Raw genomic sequence first — 17,212 nt, 5'->3', positions numbered from 1 at the left:
GTAATTGGCTGACTCAGACCACGGTAAAGGAGGTGCAGCGGTTTTTAGGGTTTGCCAATTATTACCGGAGGTTTATCCGGGGTTTTGGTCAGGTGGCTGCTCCCATTACCTCACTGCTGAAAGGGGGGGCGGCGCGATTGCGCTGGTCAGCAGAGGCGGGCAGAGCTTTCAGTCGCCTGAAGGAGCTGTTCACCGACGCTCCCGTGCTGGCTCTTCCGGACCCCTCTTTGGCATTCATAGTGGAGGTGGATGCGTCCGAGGCTGGGGTGGGAGCCATGCTATCACAGCGCTCTGGCACGCCACCAAAGCTCTGCCCCTGCGCTTTCTTCGAGGAAGCTCGGTCCGGCGGAGCGGAACTCTGACGTGGGGGACCGGGAGTTGTTAGCTGTTGTCAAGGCTCTGAAGGTGTGGAGACATTGGCTTGAGGGGGCCAAACATCTGGACTGACCATCGTAATCTCGAGTATATCCGTGCAGCGAGGAGATTGATTCTGTGTCAGGCGGGCTATTTTTTTTTACCCGATTTCGTTTTACGATTTCCTATCGGCCAGGCTCACCCAATACGAAGGCCGATGCGCTGTCCCGCCTATATGACACCGATGAGCGGCCCGTCGATCCGACTCCCATCCTCCCAGCTTCATGTCTGGTAGCACCGGTGGTATGGGAGGTGGACGCGGAGATCGAGCGGGCGTTACAGTTGGAACCTGCACCCCCTCTGTGTCCAGCAGGTGTTCAGTACGTGCCGCTTGGTGTCCGTGATCGGTTGATTCGATGGGCCCATACACTACCCTCTTCGGGTCATCCTGGTATCGAGAGGACAGTGCCGAGTCTTAGGGGGAGGTACTAGTGGCCCATTTTGGTCAAGGACGTGAGGTTTTATGTCTCCTCCTGCTCGGTGTGCGCTCAGAGCAAGGCTCCTCGACACCTGCGTAGAGGGAAGTTACAACCCCTCCCTGTTCCACAATGGCCGTGGTCGCATTTGTCGGTGGATTTTCTCACCGACCTTCCCCCGTCTCAGGGAAACACCACAATCCTGGTCGTTGTGGATCAGTTTTCTAAGTCCTGACGTCTCATCCCGTTGCCCGGTCTCCCTATGGCCCTACAGACTGCGGAGGCTCTGTTTACCCATGTCTTCCGGCACTACGGGGTGCCTGAGGACATCGTTTCTGATCGAGGTCCCCAGTTCACGTCCAGAGTTTGGTGGGCGTTCATGGAACGGCTGGGGATCTCGGTCAACCTGACCTCGGGTTTCCATGGGCAGGTGGAGAGAGAGAACCAGGATGTGGGTAGGTTTCTGCGGTCGTATTGCCGGGACCGGCCTGGTGAATGGGCGAGGTACGTCCCATGGGTGGAGGGGGCTCAGAATTCCCTCTGCCACTCCTCTACAAACATGTCACCGTTCCAGTGCGTGTTGGGCTACCAGCCGGTCCTGGCTCCGTGGCATCAGAGCCAGACCGAGGCACCTGCTGTGGAGGAATGGGTGAATCATTAAAACAAGCTATTGGACAGCAGAAGAGCGCTGACCAGCACCGTAGTGAGGCCCCCGTGTTTGCACCGGGGGACCGGGTCTGGCCGGTCAGTCTTATGCGCCTAGTGTTTTGGAGTGACCGTTTGTACAGGAATAAAATAGGATTGTCCGAAACCTCTGCTCTCTGCACCTGACTCCAACCCACTACTCCTAGAAGACCTGACACTCTGTCAGGAGCAATGGGCCAAAATGCACCCAACTTATTGTGGGAAGCTTGCGGAAGGCTGCCCGAAACGTTTGACCCAAGTTAAACAATTTAAAGGCAATGCTACTAAATACTAATTGAGTGTACGTAAACTTCTGACCCACTGGAAATGTGATGAAAGAAATAAAAGCTGAAATAAATCATTCTCCCTGCTATTATTCTGACATTTCACATTCTTAAAATAAAGTGGTGATCCTAACTGACCTAAAACAGGGATTTTTATCTCTGATTAAATGTCAGGAATTGTGAAAACTGAATTAATGTATTTGGCTAAGGTGTATGTAAACTTACAACTTCAACTGTGTGTGAAGGTGTGTCTATGTGTGAGTGTGTGTGTATGTGGCATCAATATGCATGTGTGTTTTGTGTATGAAGTGTATGAAGTGTGAGTGTGTGGGTAGAGTCCAGTGAGTGTGCATAGAGCGAGTGCAAGAGAGTCAGTACAAAAGTCTGTTCAATGCAAATTGTCCGGGTAGCCATTTGATTAACTGTTCAGTAGTCTTATGGATTGGGGGTAGAAGCTGTTAAGAAGCGTTTGGGACCTAGACTTGGCACCCAGGTAACGGTTGCCGTGAGGCAGCAGAGAGAAAAGTCTATGACTAGGGTGGCTGGAGTCTTTGGCAATGTTTAGGGCCTTCCTATGACACCGTCTAGTATAGAGGTCCTGGATGGCAGGAAGCTTGGCCCCAGTGATGTACTGGGCCATACGCACTACCCTCTGTAAAGCCTTGGGGTCAGATGCCGAGCAGTTGCCATATCAGGCGGTGATGCAACCAGTCAGGATGCTCTCGATGGTGCAGCTGTAGAACTGTTTGAGGATCTGAGGTCCCATGACAATTATTTTTATCCTCCTGAGGGGGAAGAGGTGTTGTCGTGCCCTATTCACGACTGTGTTGTCATGTGGACCATAATAGATCCTTAGTGATGTGGACACCGAGGAACCTGAAGCTCTCAGACACACTGATAGTAGTACGGTATCATAGTTAGCAGACAAGAAACTGGAGTAACAATTAAAAGCTTGCTGTATGTACTGTATGAGGTGGAGAGATAGTGTTCAACTCTTCAGAGAATCGTGTAGACAGTGAGTGAGTCAGCAGCAGTCCAGGCTGACAGAGGTGTGTCTGTTTAAATGTGGGAGGTAATGCTGTAGAAGTGTATACATAAGTAGCAGCGGTCTGTCACCTTTGCTGTCGGTAAAGTTGCGTATGCTGAGGATGTTGTTGACGTCGCCGTAGTGGTTCTGCTTGATGTACGGGGTCTTCTCTGGGGTGTCCTGCAGCTGCATGGTCACCTCCTCCAGTTCCTTATCCAACTGCACAGACACATTGTGTTAAAAGGGGCAAAGTGATTTAAATAGTGTTTAAGGGGTTAAAATAGTGTTAAAAATTGTTAAAATAGAGTTGTTAAACAGTGATAGGAAAATAGCAGCAAGGAAACATTTTCTACTCAACTCCATTGTACTTCTAGAGTGGCTCTAGGAACAACTAAAAGGGCAACGGCTACTCTTACACTGCTAGAAGGGAGTAGATACAGTGAAATGCATCACAGAGAGACTTCTGGAAGTGATTGGCATGAGATTTCTCCTCATGTCATTCAACATCAAAGACACAAAACATCCTAAATTTAAAGGAAAGTAGAAAGGAGGATACACTGTATAGTTGTGACTAGATGGTGCTACTGACAGACAGGGCCTATTAGAGATAAGGCTCTAACATGCACCCACACTGCTCTGCTCACCAACGAGCGTCTGCGAATTCAGTTCTGTTTGTGACGCTGAACGCGGTGCAAGTCCTGCCTCTCCCATCTCCTCATTGGTTTATAGAAGCAGATACCCACGAGCCATCTCCTCATTGGTTATACCCACGTGGGTGATTGAAAGATGAACTGAGTTCGGTTGGTCGTTGTGGTAACTATGAAAGTTAGATGCCAATCGCCATATAAAGTCTAAAGAAGAAAAAGCCTGGAAGGAGGAGAGATGACTAGAAACGATTCGGTTGACCGTTTTATGTGTGGATTAATTGTTGGAGTAAAGGGCCTTGTGCATTTCAGGTAAAATAACAACCCAACGTTTATATCCCTGGACAAATTAGCTAGCAACAGCAAGCTAGCTAAATAGGACAAATTAGCTAGTAACTGCAAGCTAGCTGACTAAATTGCTATAAATGTTTAATGCTTTTTGACCTGTCCCCAAATTAATATGGTTCAGAGTTTGTTTTGATATTTTAACCTGTGTGTCGTGATCGTGTTTGGTGTGGGGGGACAAAATCAATTTGCGCGCGGCCAGTTTGTGTACGGTGTGACCTCTTACTCTCACCAATGAAAAATACCATACTTTAGATACAATAAATCCTAAAAAAACAGGTGTCAATCTGGTAACAATGATCTTCACCAACAGGGCCAGGAGTTTTTACTGACCATGTAAAGTTGACAAGGGAAAGTTCTGGGTACTAAATGTAGGTAACAGGTCAGGTCATGTGGTGGGGAATGACTCCTTGCCCTCTTCATAAAACATGACGTGACACAAGACAACATCACGATGACGTCACCTCTGTTATCTTCATGCGGAGGCGGTGGTTGTCGGTCTGCAGGCCGTCCAGTCTGGACGTGTTGGCCTGGTTCACACTCGTCACTGACGTGGACATCTTGGAGTCCTCTTTCTTCTGGTTCGTATTGAACTTTAACCTCCGATTCTGAGTAGCAGCATCCGGATTGGTCCTCATCGTGATGAACTGCAAGTTGTTATAATAAAGTAGAGTGGCTTAGAAGGACAGGTTAAAGTGTCACATCTCATTCCTCACCTGGTATCATGTTACACTTACTCACTCACATTTGAATGTTTTAAATACAAGGGAAAGTAGTTCATATAATCATTAACATTATACTTTCTGAGAGTACTCTTAGAGTGGTTGAATCTATACTGAACAAATATATAAACGCAAAATGCAACAATTTCAATGATTTTACTGAGTTACAGTTCATGTAAGGAAATCATTAGGCCCTAATTTATGGATTTCACATGACTGGGCAGGGGCACAGAGCTGGGTGGGAGCACACCCACTAGGGAGCCATTCCCAGCCAAACAGAATGAGTTTTTCCCCACACAGATCTGGGTGGGAGCACACCCAGTAGGGAGCCATTCCCAGCCAAACAGAATGAGTTTTTCCCCACAAAAGAGCTCTGGTATCAGACGATCCCGCACACTCTCTCAAAACTTGAGAAATCTGTGGCATTGTGTTGTGTGACAAAACTGCACATTTTAAAGTGGCCTTTTATTGTCCCGAGCACAAGATGCACCTGTGTAATGATCATGCTGTTTAATCTGATTCTTTATATACCAACAGGGATGTAAACACATTTGTGCACAACATTTGAGAGAAAGAAGTTTATGCGTATGGAACATTTCTGGAATGTTTTATTTCAGCTCATGAAACATGGGACCAACACTTTGCATGTTGCATTTATATTTTTGCTCAGTATAGTTTGTTCTACAGTTCATGCCCCTTTGATGGACAGGAAGTGACACTACTATTTCCTGTTGTCCTTACCTTTGGCACAAACACCAGACAGAGAGTGATCGTGCTGCAGAAGATGATGACCAGAGCCACGATGCAGAACTGCACATTGGGCTGGTCTCGCGTGAGGAAGGATACAGCCGCCCCGATGATACACATGATGCCCACATTGTACACACTCATCCCGATGTACTTGCTGTCATTCAGGGCCGGGATGCTCACATTCCTCGTCTCCCAGGCCAGGAAACAGCCAAACAACTGGAGGAGAAGGGAGAGGATAGGATGGAAGGGTTGGAATAGAGAAGATGAGAGGAGAAGAGAAAAGGGGAGAAGAGGAGAGAGAGGAGAATAGGACAGTAGGATGAGAGGAGAGAAACAGGAAAGTCAGAAGAAAGGGGAGGAGAAAGCAGGAGGAGAGGAGAGAAGAATAGGAGAGAAGGAGAAGGCAGGAGGAGAGGAGAGAAGAATAGGAGAGGATGAGAAGGCAGGATGAGAGGAGAAGAATAGGAGAGGAGGAGAAGGCAGGATGAGAGGAGAGAAGAATAGGAGAGGAGAGGAGGAGAGGAGAGAATAATAGGATAGGAGAGGAGGAGAAGGCAGGAGGAGAGGAGAGAAGGATAGGAGAGGAGGAGAAGGCAGGAGGAGAGGAGAGAAGAATAGGAGAGGAGGAGAAGGCAGGAGGAGAGGAGAGAAGAATAGGATAGGAGAGGAGAGGAGGAGAAGGCAGGAGGAGAGGAGAGAAGAATAGGATAGGAGAGGAGAGGAGGAGAAGGCAGGAGGAGGGGAGAGAAGAATAGGAGGAGAAGGCAGGAGGAGGGGAGAGAAGAATAGGAGGAGAAGGCAGGAGGAGAGGAGAAAAGAATAGGAGAGGAGGAGAAGGCAGGAGGAGAGGAGAGAAGAATATGATAGGAGAGGAGGAGAAGGCAGGAGGAGGGGAGAGAAGAATAGGAGAGGAGGAGAAGGCAGGAGGAGGGGAGAGAAGAATAGGAGGAGAAGGCAGGAGGAGGGGAGAGAAGAATAGGAGGAGAAGGCAGGAGGAGAGGAGAAAAGAATAGGAGAGGAGGAGAAGGCAGGAGGAGAGGAGAGAAGAATATGATAGGAGAGGAGGAGAAGGCAGGAGGAGGGGAGAGAAGAATAGGAGAGGAGGAGAAGGCAGGAGGAGGGGAGAGAAGAATAGGAGGAGAAGGCAGGAAGAGAGGAGAGAAGAATAGGAGAGGAGGAGAAGGCAGGAGGAGAGGTGAAAAGAAAACAGAAGGGAGATAAATAAAAGATAAAGATGGATGTATTGTATAGGCCTAGTAAGGTATATAGCTATTGTACAATATGTCTAGTAGTCAGGATTCAGTCATGATATAGAGACAGCTCATTATGTACACAAAATACATTAATCATACCATCTAATGTGACCTACAGCACCCTATAGCAGACAACAGAATTGAATGTAAACTTAGAAAGCCTTTTGATTTTGAGGTCATAAATGGGTTCTTTTCTGAGAGTGTTCACTTCATGGAGTACTCCAGAACAGAACCCCAGTGTCTCTCAACATTCTAATGAATAATGTAGGAGTTAAGCGCTGTAGAGTGGGATAGTTTTATTGAAGTGTTAATGAGTCTTAAACTAAAATGACAAGTAGCAGCATTACAGGAGCAGTCGTCACAGATGATGAATAGGTGTGTGTGTGTGCCATAGAGAGATGATGACTCAATGCTCAGCTGCTGCGCCTACTGTTGTCATGTCCCAGTTTTGTCTCAGATAAGAACTTTGAAGTCTGTCACCCCATGTGTCTAATGTTCTGTCCCTGTGATCTCCCTCTGTCTCTTCTCACTTTATATCAGTCCCTGTGATCTCCCTCGGTTTCTTCTCTATTTATATCTGTCCCTCTGATCTCCCTCTTCTCTCTTTCTTTGTGTCCCTGTGATCTCCCTCTGTCTCATCTCTCTTTGTGTCCCTGTGATCTCCCTCTGTCTCATCTCTCTTTGTGTCCCTGTGATCGCCCTCTGTCTCATCTCTATTTCTTTGTGTCCCTGTGATCTCCCTCTGTCTCTTCTCTTGTTCTTTATGTCCCTGTGCTCTCCCTCTGTCTCTTCTCTTGTTCTTTATGTCCCTGTGCTATCCCTGTTTTTTCTTTTTCTTTCTTTCTTTCTTTCTTTCTTTCTTTCTTTCTTTCTTTCTTTCTTTCTTTCTTTCTTTCTTTCTTTCTTTCTTTCTTTCTTTCTTTCTTTCTTTCTTTCTTTCTTTCTTTCTTTCTTTCTTTCTTTCTTTCTGTCCCTGTGATCTCCCTCTGTCTATTCTCTCTTTCTTTCTGTCTCTGTGCTCATCCTCTGTCTACCCCTGTGCTCTCCCTCTGTCTCTTCTCTTGTTCTTTCTGTCTCTGTGCTCTCCCTCTGTCTCATCTCTTTCTATCCCTGTGATCTCCCTCTGTCTCTTCTCTTGTTCTTTATGTCCCTGTGCTCTCCCTCTGGCTCTTCTCTTGTTCTTTATGTCCCTGTGCTATCCCTGTCTATTCTTTCTATCCCCGTGATCTCCCTCCTTCTCCTTTCTCTTTCTTTCTGTCCCTGTGATCTCCCTCTGTCTCTTCTCTTTCTCTTTTACTCTCACTGTCTTTACCATTCTTTGGCTTCATCCCACTTTCTTACTCTCTAGCCCACACCCCTCTCACTCTCTTCCTCATCCCATCTCTCTCCCTCTGTCTGTTCTCTCTGGACTTAAAGTGGACTTAAAGGCTGAATTATTTACAGTCTAGGCTAGTTAAGTTAAGGTATTCAAACACGCCAGCCGAAGGGAAGAAGAACGTTTTCAAAGATGTCACATTTCATTTAGAAACCCTGGGCTTCTGGAGGGGCTCGGTCACACACACACACACACACAAGGGGGTGGCAGTGAGGGGCTCACCTCATGAGGAACCTAGTCACTACAGAATGGTAGCACTCTTATAAAGTTAGGGAGAGAACAGTCATAGTTCTCTTTCTCACAGTGTCTTTAATGAAGGACAAGTTCATTGTCAGTAATCTATCAATGAACCTAGTTTCATATTTATACACTAATACAAAGTCGGAGTCATACCCCAGTATTCAGATAGAATAATATAATTTGCTCTATGCCTGATGAAATCGACATCTAACAAACATGTGTGTAGACAGATATTAAAATGGTGCAGGAAGAAATGGCAGGAGTTTTACGAGGGCCCAACCAATTGTGTTATTATGTGGGGTTTTTTGCAACTTATTTTGTACATAAAGTTTCTGCAACCGTATCTTACGGCAGAAAAGAGCTTCTGGATATCAGGACAGCGATCAATCACCTCGGATTAGACAAAGAGCTTCTGGATATCAGGACAGCGATCAATCACCTCGGATTAGACAAAGAGCTTCTGGATATCAGGACAGCGATCAATCACCTCGGATTAGACAAAGAGCTTCTGGATATCAGGACAGCGATCACTCACCTCGGACTAGACAAAGAGCTTCTGGATATCAGGACAGCGATCACTCACCTCGGACTAGACAAAGAGCTTCTGGATATCAGGACAGCGATCACTACCTCGGACTAGACAAAGAGCTTCTGGATATCAGGACAGCGATCACTACCTCGGACTAGACAAAGAGCTTCTGGATATCAGGACAGCAATCACTACCTCGGATTGGACAAAGAGCTTCTGGATATCAGGACAGCGATCACTACCTCGGACTAGACAAAGAGCTTCTGGATATCAGGACAGCAATCACTACCTCGGATTAGACAAAGAGCTTCTGGATATCAGGACAGCGATCACTACCTCGGATTGGACAAAGAGCTTCTGGATATCAGGACAGCGATCACTACCTCGGATTGGACAAAGAGCTTCTGGATATCAGGACAGCAATCACTACCTCGGATTGGACAAAGAGCTTCTGGATATCAGGACAGCGATCACTACCTCGGACTAGACAAAGAGCTTCTGGATATCAGGACAGCAATCACTACCTCGGATTGGACAAAGAGCTTCTGGATATCAGGACAGCAATCACTACCTCGGATTAGACAAATATTTTTTCTACAACAAGCAAGACTCACAAGATATTCTCCAAACACCGGCAGGGCCGACATCCAGGTTATTCGCAAGAGGAAGCGACGCAAGTACAGAGGACGAAGAGACGGATGCCTCGTCAGGACCCGGAGAAGGCGAGTAGGAAGGCTGCCGTTACCGTCAATATTACTCACCAACGTGTGAGCATTGGACAATAAATTAGACGAAGTACGATCACGAATATCCTACCAACGGGACATCAAATATTATCTTTGTTCATCATATGTGCATAGTCACTTTAACGATACCTACATGTACATAACACCTCAATAAGCCTGACTAACCGGTGTCTGTATATAGCCTTGCTACTGTTATTTTCAATGTCTTTTCACTGTTATTTTATTTCTTTACTTACCTACACACACACAAACCTTTTTTTCATTTTATTGGTTAGAGCCTGTAAGCAAGCATTTCACTGTAAGGTCTACACCTGTTGTATTTGGCGCGCATGACAAATAAACTTTGATTTGAGATATATTTAACATATGTGTGCTTTGGGTGTGGCAGAGAACTTGCTATTGAACTCTCTATCATTAAACCATGACCATGGCATACACATGTTGGAGTGTGTTGATGAAGATAACAGCCACCACCTCTTCCTTCCCTGCTTCACACACAGTCTCTCTCCTTACTCACCATAAGCAGGCCCTTGTAAGCGTAGACAATTCCCAGCCAAATGGTCATATGTGTGTTCTCACAGTGTTCCAGGAAGGGCCGGATGGCTATGTCCTGCCCCTGGGGGTCTGCCTGCAGGGAAACAAAGAGAAAAGAGATGGGCTGGTGAGTGGTGGGCACATGCATGTCAACAACAACAATCAATATCTGAACACCCTGTCTTCCAAATAAATAAGTTAGATAGCATCAACCATATAAAGATGGTTATTTTCTTGCTCTTGATGAAGAATAAAATATATGTGACATATTCTGACAGTTTTGTCCATGCTGTCAATTAATATCCACCTACATGTCAAATCTGGAGTATCAAATGGAATATATGAGAAATGCAGGAAATTGTCAGCAAGCAATGGTTCACAAACACTTTCCCTCTATGCAGGCGTTTCATATGATATCCACTCATTCTCTGGCACGTTGAGACTAGGCCTGCATCCACAATGGCACCCTATCCCCTATGTAGTGCACTAGAGTGGCTTGCAAAAGTATCCACCTCCCTTGGCATTTTCCCTATTTTGTTGCCTTAGAACCTGGAATTAAAATAGATTTTGGAGGGGATTGTATCATTTGATTTACACAACATGCCTAACACTTTGAAGATGGAAAATATGTTTCTTATTGGGAAACAAACAAGAAACATGACAAAAACACTTAAAACTTGAGCGTGCATAACCATTCACCCCCAAGTCAATACTTTGTAGAGCCACCTTTTTCAGCAATTCCAGCTGCAAATCTCTTGGGGTATGTCTCTATAAGCTTGGTACATCTAGCCACTGGGATTTTTTCCCATTCTTCAAGACAAAACTGCTCCAGCTTCTTCAAGTTGGCTGGGTTCCGGTGGTGTACAGCAATCTTTAAGTCATACCACAGATTCACAATTGGATTGAGGTCTGGGCTTTGACTAGGCCATTCCAAGACATTTAAATGTTTCCCCTTAAACCACTCGAGTGTTGCTTTAGCAGTATGTTTAGGGTTATTGTCCTGCTGGAAGGTGAACCTCCGTCCCAGTCTCAAATCTCTGGAAGACAAACAGGTTTCCCTCAAGGATTTCCCCGTATTTAGCGTCATCCAGCATTCCTTCAATTCTGACCAGTTTCCCAGTCCCTGCCAATGAAAAACATCCCCACAGCATGATGCTGCCACCCCCATGATTCAATGTGGGGATGGTGTTCTCAGGGTGATGGGAGGTGTTGGGTTTGCGCCAGACACAGCGTTGTCCTTGATGGCCAAAAAGCCCAATTTTAGTCTCATCTGACCAGAGTACCTTCTTCTATCTGTTTGGGGAGTATCCCACATGCCTTTTGGCGAACACCAAATGTGTTTGCTTATTTTTTTCTTTAAGCAATGGCTTTTTTTCTGGACACTCTTCTGTAAAGCCCAGCTCTGTGGAGTGTATGGCTTAAAGTGGTCCTATGGACAGATACTCCAATCTCCGCTGTGGAGCTTTGCAGCTCCTTCAGAGTTATCTTTGGTCTCTTTGTTGCCTCTCTGATTAATGTCCTTCTTGCCTGGTCTCTGAGTTTTGGTGGGCCATATTTGTTTTGGTGCCATATTTTTTTCATTTTTTAATAATGTATTGAAATGGTGCTCCGTGAAATGTTCAAAGTTTCTGATATTTTTTAAACCCAATCCTGATCTGTACTCCTCCAAAACTTTGTTCCTTACCTGTTTGGAGAGCTTCTTGGTCTTTATGTTGCCGCTTGCTTGGTGGTGCCCCTTGCCTAGTCGTGTTGCAGACTCTGGGGCCTTTCAGAACAGGTGTATATATCCTGAGATCATGTGACATTTAGATTGCACACAGGTGGACTTTATTTAACTAATTATGTGACTTCTGAAGGTAATTGGTTGCACCAGATCTTATTTAGGGGCTTCACCGCAAAGGGGTTGAATACATATGCCCCACCAATTTCCTGTTTTTAATTTTTTAGAAAAAATATTAATTTCACTTCACCAATTTGGACTATTTAGTATGTCCATTACATGAAATCCAAATAAAAATATATTTAAATTACAGGTTGTAATGCAACAAAATAGGAAAAACGCCAAGTGGGATGAATACTTTTGCAAGGCACTTCACTTTTGAGCCCATAGGGCTTTGGTCAAAAGTAGTGTACTATATAGGGAATAGGTTGCCATTTAGGATGCAAGCCTAAGGGTGCCTTGGAGGGACAAAAGGTACACAGTTTTGCCTGAACGTGGACTTCTGACGGATAGGTTACATTGGATTGATGTGGCAGTGATCAAACATTCAGGTGAATATTCAAACTGACGAGGTATAACGCCTGGGGCATGTTTAAACACCCCCTCCCCGTCTATTTTTCTCTCTGCTTTTCTATCTTCATCTATTTTTTCCCCCTCTCCCCCTCTGTCCATTATCAGGGCACGCTGGGCACGCGCCCATCCTCATCAACTGGGCCACCATGGAGACGGTCAAAAAGTTCAAGTTCCTCTGCGTACACATCTCTGAGGAGCTGAAACTATCAAACCACATGCACACCATGGTGAAGAAGGCACAACAGCGGCTCTTGTCCCCAGGGGCCCTCACAGTGTTATACAGGAGCACCATCGAGAGCATACTGTCTGGTTGCATCACAGCCTGGTACGGCAACTCCCCCGCCACAGACCACAAGGTGCTACAGAGGGTGGTACGCTCAGCTGAATGCACCACTGGGTGCACACAGCCTGACCTTCAGGACACCTACAACCTCAGGTGTCACAGAAAGGTCAAGAAGATCATCAGGGACCCCACACCTGAGCCATGGTCAGTTCTCTCCATTTCCATCACTCAGAAGCGGGCAGTACAGGAGCATCATGGCAAAACTGTAAGATTGGCCAATAGCTTCTACCTCCAGACCATCAGCAATTAGCTACCTGCTCTCCCTATGGCCATTTATCATGCTGAATAGCCACCACTAGTCAGCTACCTACTCCCCTCCTCTCCCTATGGACATGTATCATGCTGAATAGCCACCACTAGTCAGCTACCTACTCCCCTCCTCTCCCTATGGACATTTATCATGCTGAATAGCCACCACTAGTCAGCTACCTACTCCCCTCCTCTCCCTATGGACATTTATCATGCTGAATAGCCACCACTAGTCAGCTACCTACTCCCCTCCTCTCCCTATGGACATTTATAATTGCTGCAGTTGTAAATATGATTATATTATTGTTTCTATATATATATATATATATATATATATATATTGTTTTATTTCACTGCATTGATGGAGCTAGGAGCAATTTTTTTTCTCTGTATGCTGTAATTACATTTGCAACCGTTTACGTGTGACTATTAAATCAATCTAATCTCCTCTCTTTCTCTCCCTCTCCTTTTCTCCCTCTCTTTCTCTCGCAGGTGACTTACAGGCCAAATAGCACTATTGGCGGCATTTAGAGTCATGGCGTCACATCCCGTCCCTTTAATAAAAACACAATATAAAGTGGTAATATATCAGACGTTTTTACAGGCCTGTGTGTGTGTGTGTGTGTGTGTGTGTGTGTGTGTGTGTGTGTGTGTGTGTGTGTGTGTGTGTGTGTGTGTGTGTGTGTGTGTGTGTGTGTGTGTGTGTGTGTGTGTGCACACTACCGGTCGAAAGTTTTAGAACACCTACTCATTCAAGGGTTTGTCTTTATTTTTACTAGTTTCTACATTGTAGAATAATAGTGAAGACAATCAAACTATGAAATAACACACATGGAATCATATAGTGACCAAAAAGTGACATCCTTGCACACTCTTGGCATTCTTTCAACCAGCTGGAAAGCATTTCAATTAACAGGTGTGCCTTCTTTAAAGTTTATTTGTGGAATTTCTTTCCGTCTAATGCGTTTGAGCCAATCAGTTGTGTTGTGAGAATTTGGTAAAATAACAAGTCCATATTATGGCAAGAACAGCTCAAATAAGCAAAGAGAAACGACAGTCCATCATTACTTTAAGACATGAAGGTCAGTCAATCCAGAAAATGTCAAGAACTTTGAAAGTTTCTTCAAGTGCAGTCGCAAAAACCATCAAGCACTATGATGAAACTGACTCTCATGAGGACCGCCACAGGAAAGGAAGACCCAGAGTTACCTCTGCTGCAGAGGATACGTTCATTAGAGTTACCAGCCTCAGAAATTTCAGCCCAAATAAATGCTTCACATAGTTCAAGTAACAGACACATCTCAACATCAACTGTTCAGAGGAGACTGTGAATCAGGCCTTCATGGTCGAATTGCTTCAAAGAAACCACTACTAAAGGACACCAATAAGAAGAAGAGACTTGCTTGGGCCAAGAAACATGAGCAGTGGACATTAGACAAGTGGAAATTTGTCCTTTGGTCTGGAGTCCAAATTGGAGATTTTTGGTTCCAACAGCCGTGTGAGACGCGGTGTGGGTGAACGGATTATCTCTGCATGTGTATTTCCCACCGTAAAGCATGGAGGAGGAGGAGGCAGGGAGGGAGGGAGCGAGGCAGGGAGGGAGGGGGGGGGGGATGGATGGATGGGGGGACAGAGTGAAGGAGGGCTACATACAGTCCTCTTAAAGGCAGCAGTGAACGCTGAAGCCCAGTTTTAGCTGCCCCACTTAGGAACACCTTGAGTATGCCTGCTGTCATTTTCAGGACGCACACGAGTGTGTACACACAGACTGTACATATGTAAGTGCTTGAACCTTATTATGAACTGTCAGTGCATGAACCACACACACACACACACACACACACACACACACACACACACACACACACACACACACACACACTCACACACAGTCTTACACACACAGACACAATCACACTCACACTCACACAGGTACACAAACATCCCCATAGATTCACAAATGTTGTATCAGACTCAACCCTTAATCATGTCCATATTAAGCCATGTTAATGTAAATGGCTGTCTATCCTCACATCCCCTCGAGCCTTTACCTCTACAGAGAATGCATTATGTTATGTAGCCCAGGATCACTTGAAATGGGACAATTATGAGCCATTCATTCTTTAATTACAGTAGAACAGAGCCTGAGCCAGAGAGGTCAACCCCCCGCCCTCCCACCACCACCAGTCTATGGTTGTGTCCCAAATAGCACCATATTCCCTTTATACTGCAATGCTTTTGACCATGCATGTTGTAGGGTACAGTTAAATCTATTCACTCCATAATCCCAAACTGCATTTCTATTTGTTATTGTCCTTTCCTGAGAGCTTGTTCTTTCTTGGATTAGGACTTCATACATGATTATACAAACAGACTCCATGTCCTTGTTCGGTTTTACAACAAAGCTCACAAAGGATTAAAACATTTAGGTAGCAGACAGTCACTATACACACACACAAGTCTGACAGAATGTTACCTAGCCGAGGGAAAGTCTGCATCCCAAATTGCCCCCTAGTCCCTATGCAGTGAACTGTGGCCTAGGGTGGTCTAAGTCACTGTCTCCAGATCTCATATACCGCTGCAGTATGGGTTTGAATACGGCCCACTGCTATTTCAGCACACTCTCTCCTCTAGCTCTACCTCCTTACCTGTCTTATCCCATGATCAGAAAATACATGAGGGGTGGGAAAGAAATAGAAAAGAAGTAGTGCACTATGTAGGGAATAGGGTGCCATTTGGGACGCTAACAGAGCCAGTTGTAACCTTGGATCAGAAACAATGATGTCAGAGCAACAAGTCTATAGAGGACCGTTGGTACTTATAATGTCCTAAAAGCTTCATGTACCGACTACACCGAAAGGGAACTTTAAAAGCATATCACGCCCAGACGTATGACCCTGCCTATGGGGCCTGGTAAAAATAAGTGCACTATTGAAGGGAATAGGGTACTGTTTGAGACACAACCCCATCTAAAGGGACATGAACGTAACCAACCAACAACGTGCCTCTGTCTCAGAGTATTTCGGGACACCCAATAGTCCATTAACTCTGGGGTGATATTCAGAGATGGGAGTAGAGGGTTTCTTTCTACAAAAGTTGCCGGGAAGAAAGTTGAAGCAGCGAGTAGTGACAATAAAGTGGGGCAGATGACGGAGGGGAAGGGACACTATTTTTACGCGGACGTTCTGCCACAGACACACACAGGAGAACGGAGAGGAGGATGGGGGAGAGGAGAAGAGAAGAGGATGGGGGAGAGGAGAAGAGAGGAGGATGGGTGAGAGGAGAAGAGAGGAGGATGGGGGAGAGGAGAAGAGAGGAGGATGGGGGAGAGGAGAAGAGAGGAGGATGGGGGAGAGGAGAAGAGAGGAGGATGGGGGAGAGGAGAAGAGAGGAGGATGGGGGAGAGGAGAAGAGAGGAGGATGGGGGAGAGGAGAAGAGAGGAGGATGGGGGAGAGGAGAAGAGAGGAGGATGGGGGAGAGGAGAAGAGAAGAGGATGGGGGAGAGGAGAAGAGAAGAGAGGAGGATGGGGGAGAGGAGAAGAGAGGAGGATGGGGGAGAGGAGAAGGGAAGAGGATGGGGGAGAGGAGAAGAGAGGAGGATGGGGGAGAGGAGAAGAGAGGAGGATGGGGGAGAGGAGAAGAGAGGAGGATGGGGGAGAGGAGAAGAGAAGAGGATGGGGGAGAGGAGAAGAGAGGAGGATGGGGGAGAGGAGAAGAGAGGAGGATGGGAGAGGAGAAGAGAGGAGGATGGGGGAGAGGAGAAGAGAAGAGAGGAGGATGGGGGAGAGGAGAAGAGAGGAGGATGGGGGAGAGGAGAAGGGAAGAGGATGGGGGAGAGGAGAAGGGAAGAGGATGGGGGAGAGGAGAAGAGAGGAGGATGGGGGAGAGGAGAAGGGAAGAGGATGGGGGAGAGGAGAAGGGAAGAGGATGGGGGAGAGGAGAAGAGAGGAGGATGGGGGAGAGGAGAAGAGAAGAGGATGGGGGAGAGGAGAAGAGAGGAGGATGGGGGAGAGGAGAAGAGAGGAGGATGAGGGGAGAGGAGAAGAAAGGAGGATGGGGGAGAGGAGAAGGGAAGAGGATGGGGGAGAGGAGAAGAGAGGAGGATGGGGGAGAGGAGAAGAGAAGAGGATGGGGGAGAGGAGAAGAGAGGAGGATGGGGGAGAGGAGAAGAGAGGAGGATGGGGGAGAGGAGAAGAGAGGAGGATGGGGGAGAGGAGAAGAGAGGAGGATGGGGGAGAGGAGAAGAGAGGAGGATGGGGGAGAGGAGAAGAGAGGAGGATGAGGGAGAGGAGAAGAGAGGAGGATGGGGAGAGGAGAAGAGAGGAGGATGGGGGAGAGGAGAAGAGAGGAGGATGGGGGAGAG

At 46.4% G+C, this 17,212-nt stretch overlaps 1 protein-coding gene across 1 annotated transcript in view; it reads right to left on the bottom strand.

Moving 5' to 3' along the window:
• Nucleotides 1–17,212, bottom strand: part of LOC110489398 (gamma-aminobutyric acid type B receptor subunit 2) — a 378,500-nt gene that overhangs the window by 36,715 nt on the left and 324,573 nt on the right. The window contains exons 14-17 of the mRNA XM_090227680.1: nt 9,947–10,053; nt 5,278–5,502; nt 4,279–4,461; nt 2,915–3,044 (exon numbers count right to left, since the gene is read on the bottom strand). Coding sequence (XP_090083806.1) covers nt 2,915–3,044; nt 4,279–4,461; nt 5,278–5,502; nt 9,947–10,053 — 645 coding nt within the window. The remainder of the gene's footprint in view (nt 1–2,914; nt 3,045–4,278; nt 4,462–5,277; nt 5,503–9,946; nt 10,054–17,212) is intronic.

Source organism: Oncorhynchus mykiss, chromosome 30 (assembly GCF_057628025.1).
Source record: "Oncorhynchus mykiss isolate SJ-2025 chromosome 30, ASM5762802v1, whole genome shotgun sequence".
Classification (NCBI taxonomy): Eukaryota; Metazoa; Chordata; class Actinopteri; order Salmoniformes; family Salmonidae; genus Oncorhynchus; species Oncorhynchus mykiss.
The sequence above is the reverse complement of the archived record's forward strand: the minus strand, read 5'-3'. Positions and strand labels throughout refer to the sequence as shown.